Source organism: Penaeus chinensis, chromosome 7 (assembly GCF_019202785.1).
Source record: "Penaeus chinensis breed Huanghai No. 1 chromosome 7, ASM1920278v2, whole genome shotgun sequence".
In the NCBI taxonomy this organism is placed as follows: Eukaryota; Metazoa; Arthropoda; class Malacostraca; order Decapoda; family Penaeidae; genus Penaeus; species Penaeus chinensis.
In genome coordinates this window covers 40,904,647-40,909,646 of record NC_061825.1, presented here as the reverse complement: position 1 = coordinate 40,909,646, position 5,000 = coordinate 40,904,647, and the positions used below count along the sequence as shown (strand labels likewise).

At 35.9% G+C, this 5,000-nt stretch overlaps 1 protein-coding gene across 4 annotated transcripts in view; it reads right to left on the bottom strand.

Moving 5' to 3' along the window:
- Positions 1-1,080: 1,080 nt before the first annotated feature.
- Positions 1,081-5,000, bottom strand: part of LOC125027181 (transmembrane protein 135-like) — a 12,660-nt gene continuing 8,740 nt past the window's right edge. For all 4 annotated transcript variants that reach the window (XM_047616094.1, XM_047616092.1, XM_047616095.1 and 1 more), the window contains exons 8-11: positions 3,827-3,994; positions 3,312-3,452; positions 2,869-3,035; positions 1,081-2,485 (exon numbers count right to left, since the gene is read on the bottom strand). In XM_047616094.1, the coding sequence (XP_047472050.1) occupies positions 2,335-2,485; positions 2,869-3,035; positions 3,312-3,452; positions 3,827-3,994 (627 nt within the window). In that variant the 3' untranslated portion in view covers positions 1,081-2,334. The remainder of the gene's footprint in view (positions 2,486-2,868; positions 3,036-3,311; positions 3,453-3,826; positions 3,995-5,000) is intronic.

Sequence of the window (5,000 nt, the reverse complement as noted above, 5' to 3'; positions counted from 1 at the left end):
AAAAACTTTTCCTTCCAAAAATTCTACGAATAGGGTTACAGGTCAGATCAGGCCAACCTAGAAATTGACTCCTTGATGACTAAACGCTGCTGGAACCATCGACCTGTAAACAAAACTAATAAACTAAATTACAGTGGGCCTGGTGTCAGAGAAGTAATATCACTTCAGTTCATGAAAAATTCACCAAAAAAATATGACTAAGTGAATTAACCAACCACAGTTAGTTTAACATGATCATTTCAATTTCTTGGAGTGGCTGTACTTCAAACTTCAAACATTTCCTTATCAATCAGTTTTTTTTTTTTCCCTAAGATCAGCTCTTGTTTCCTTAATACAGAAGTCAGTCTTAGTCTCTCAGTCTTAGTCTCTCTTGCTCTCTCGCACTCACTCTCTCTCTCTCTTGCTCTCTCTCTCTTGCTCTCTCTCTCTCTCTCTCTCTCTCTCTCTCTCTCTCTCTCTCTCTCTCTCTCTCTCTCTCTCTCTCTCTCTCTCTCTCTCTCTCTCTCTCTCTCTCTCTCTCTCTCTCTCTCTCTCTCTCTCTCTCTCTCTCTCTCTCTCTCTCTCTCTCTCTCTCTCTCTCTCTCTCTCTCTCTCTCTCTCTCTCTCTCTCTCTCTCTGTGTGTGTGTGGGCGTGGGCGTGTGTGCTTGTGTGTAATTGTGTGTAATCATGTGTAATTGTGTGATTGTGTGTGTTTGTGTGCATATAAGGGTGTGTATGTGTGAGGGTGTGTGCGTGTGAGGGTGTGTGCGTGTGAGGGCGTGTGCGTGTGAGGGCGTGTGCGTGTTAGGGCGTGTGCGTGAGAGGGTGTGTGCATGTGAGGGTGTGTGCATGTGAGGGTGTGTGCACGTGATAATGTAGTTGTGTGTGCAGATCTGTGTATGGATGTGGATGTAGCTGTGTATGTGCATGGGTGAGTCTATGTAAGCTCATACACATGTGCACATGATGTCATGTGTATGTACGTGTATGCAATATTAATGAATCAATATGATTTATATCAGAGTATATCCTTCATCTACACTGGATCAACTATCAATCAAATTTAAACCTTCATGTAATTTTTGATTCACTTAAGCATATCTTTATTCAATCTTTTATTTCCTATTCCTCTACTCATACCCATAAACACTGAAAACAAAATTGGAAATTCCATTACCCAGCTATGCTATCATTGCACAGTATCTCTACATCAGATTTTAAAAAAAAATTAAATGAATTAAATACTGCTACAGTTCTATATTTTGGAACACTTATTCATAAAAAATATTCACAAGTGACCATTTCTAATTCATAAGACACAGAACTGGTATGACACTTCATGACTGAGTGACAATTCTTGTTACACAAGAGAGTAGTATCATGTCCCTTGGGCATTATAATTGACATGATGATTATCATGATTGAAATACATTTACAATACATTTGCTTTCTTTAGTATGTTTCATTTTCCATGATAGCAAATGATCTTTCGTTGTTCTTTCATAAATGATACCGATAAAGATAATAAAGTAATAACAATAATGATAGTACCAAAAATAATAATGGTGATGATAATGATTATGTGTGGGTAATAATAAAGATATAAATATTAAAATCAATAAGAATAAGTATTATAATAAAAAAAAATAATTACAACAATAACAATAAAAATTATGATCATAATACTAACAAGAAAACCAAAAACAAAGCTTACTCCTTATTACATCCTTACACTTTTTGAGCAACTTGAAGAGAGCAGCCAAACGCCCTTTCTTCTGGCCGACTTTCAGCCAAACCTCATGAAAAAAAATAACATGTACTGCATATATATCTATATATTCATATCTAAAGAAAAAAATATGAGGCAGTGTTTGACAAGCCTTCTTCGCCAACCTCATTAACTACGGAAGCATGTTCAGTTAGAAAAAGGTTCCCAATGTGAGATTTGTCCTTAAGATTGTTCCCTTCTTGAACAACATAGTAAGTCAACGTTTGCCATTGATTACTCAATAATAGACACTATTTACAAGTCTCCTTATGATAGAATTACTTGGAAATGTGTCTATAGTGAGTCAAGATTCCACAGAGAAAGATATAGAGAGCTTAGAAATAGCATCTTATGTATGTTCATACACTGTAGCTGAATATGTATGTATGAATCCATAGTACACATATATACATAAATGATAAAGAAATCTCTCATAACATACATGATAAATTAATCTCTCATAATCTCTCGTATTATTGTCTTTTACACATATATACATGCAATTGATCAAATTCTTTTAACAAGATAACAACAGGATAGCACCATCTGCGGTGAGAAGGAAGAGAAATTTTTCCAAGGTCCCTGGCTAGTATCTTCCTCTTGCTATAACCTCTTGAAACTCTTGCTTGAAGCTGTCGGTGACGTGATCAAGATGGTACTTTGGCCAGTAGTTAGCAAAATCTTTGCTGCTCTCCAGTCCATAGGGAGTGAGGAGGTGGCGGTTGTATTCACTCATTCTGGAAACAATGTTCACTGTTATGATTTTTTATTCTTGAGCACATTATGTGTTATTTTGATAATGAAGGTAATATGAAAGCTCACTTGCTGCTGCAGGCCTCTATTCATTTATATCCATAAAGCAATATGTCTAATATTTCTATAATTTTCTTTTATCTAAATCAATTGATCTTCAAAGTCATAATAATATCAACCTATCTTTTGATCATTTCTCTGAAATTCAGTCAAAAGCAAAGTATAATTTTTTTTATATATATATATATATATATATATATATATATATATATATATATATATATATCACTGCTCTAAAAAAAAAGTCATCCCATCAACTGTCAATATTGAAGGAATGACACCAACCCACAACAGACCCAAGGTTTACCTGCTCCATGTCAGCCTATCCAGAAACCGCCAGTAGGAAGGCTTCATGTTAAAGCTCTCCCACACAGCACTGTGGAAGAGGTACCCTGTGCACAGGGCATACAGGAACTCCACAGAGCCAGGGATACGAGGAAGATAACCATCATCACAGCCTTTCTCGTATATGCTCTGATGAGTGTTTAGATATTCCTAAATATTAATGCCTTATTCATTAAACATAAGTCTGGCAAAATAAAATAACAGCACATTTTTTTTTCACACACACACTTATAAAATAAGACAGCAGATAAAAATATAAATATACACATGATGTAAAAGCAATCTATTCTTCTGTCATAAAAACAAAATATACAAATTTCTTTAACAAAAATAGTTTAACATAATGCTAGTTAAGAAACAATAATTACAACTTTAATAATGAGAAAATTTTAAAAATTGACAAACCTCAATGGCCTTCCACATTATGTAGAGAGCTAGTGATGGGGCCGAGTAGAAATACATAGAGAGAGCAGACAGCACCCCTGCCACTGCCCCGTGTGCTGCCTCATCCTTTCCACTCCACCAGCGACCCAAGCAGCATGTCCCCTGCAAGAAAATTATGCTTTATAAGGTTGCTGTTCTACCCTGTTGATGAGGATAACAAAACACCCTCCGTCACTTGTCTTGTGCCACTTGCCTTTCCTAATCCTGTACTTCTTTATCTCTTTTTCTCAATACTTTTTGTCTCTCTCCCTCTCCTTCTCCCTCTGCTCCCTTTCCTGCTCTACCAATCACCCATTGCTACCTCTCTTGCCATACCAATCTCTTTCTGCTCGCTCCCTACCTATTTCCCTTTGTTCCCTCTCCTCCTCTCCCATCTCTCTCTTTCTTTCTTCACTTGTTCTCTCCCTTTCCATTTCTCCCTCCCTCACTCACTCACTCACATTCTCTCATATTCTCTCTCACACTCTTTTCCATACCTTAAACACAGACATAAACCATGCTAGGAAAATGCCAGCTTGGAAGTTATGTGGGTTGGTCAGCAAGTCATAGAGCTTCGAGGGTTTCCCCAGGAGTCGGGGTAGGGACGGGATAATCTTCACTGCAAGCTGTAGGAGGAAGCCTTGACTGAAACCTCTCAGGGCAGTCTAGAAAAAGAAGAGTTTCAGTGTAAGTAGCAAGCAGATGCAACAATTTGAAAACAGAATATAGTAATGGTTAGAATAAGTAACTTGCAGGAGTAATTTTTTAAGATTATTATGTATATCAGCATTCTGAGCAATAAACTAATTGGTATGATGTGTCACAAAAGTAGTCCACAAACCTTAATCATGAAACAATAAAAAAATATATCGAATATGTTTCTCTTTGCCATTTTCTATTAACTTATTGAAAAAAATGACAAATTCACCTACAACTCATCAATTACACAGATTGATATAATCTCTGGCATAAACTTAACTGCTAAAGTGTGGGCTTAAGACAGGGAAAAACAAATCAAAACTCTATAATGAACTAAAGTAAGTCTTCTGCCAACTAATCATCATTCACATTTAATGCAATAAATGAGTGATAGATACTTCTGGACTAGCTAAAATTCAATATCTATGATCTTTTTAACCCACTGCTACCAGGGATAGCAGCAATAGATGTCATGTCCAGTGATTTTAGTTTATGTATTGTGTTTACTCATAGATGGCTCAATTAATGCTTCATCACCAGAGTCAATTACTGGTCCTACCCATTCACCAATTTACCTTTTCCTTGATTTTTGGATATACTATTTTTTACTTTTTGTTGCTAATAGTATTCTTAAGCACATGCTGCCAAGGAAAATGAATTAAAAAGGGGAAAATGCTGTGCTCATTTTTTATATTTATGTGAAATGTTTCTGCACATAGATGGCTCTGCTAGTACTTAGCCACAAAGGAGTCAATTAATAGACCTTGTGACCATACCTAATTTCACCATTCCTTGAAATGGCATGAAAAACATATTTTTTACTAATGCTATGAATATCGATGGTGTTATTTTTATTATAGAAATTATAATTACTATAATGTTATAAACATTAGTAACAGCAAAATAAGATAACGTAAAATATTTTCGTAAATCAAGGAAAAGGGTAAAGAGGTCAGACAGGCAGTATGTGTA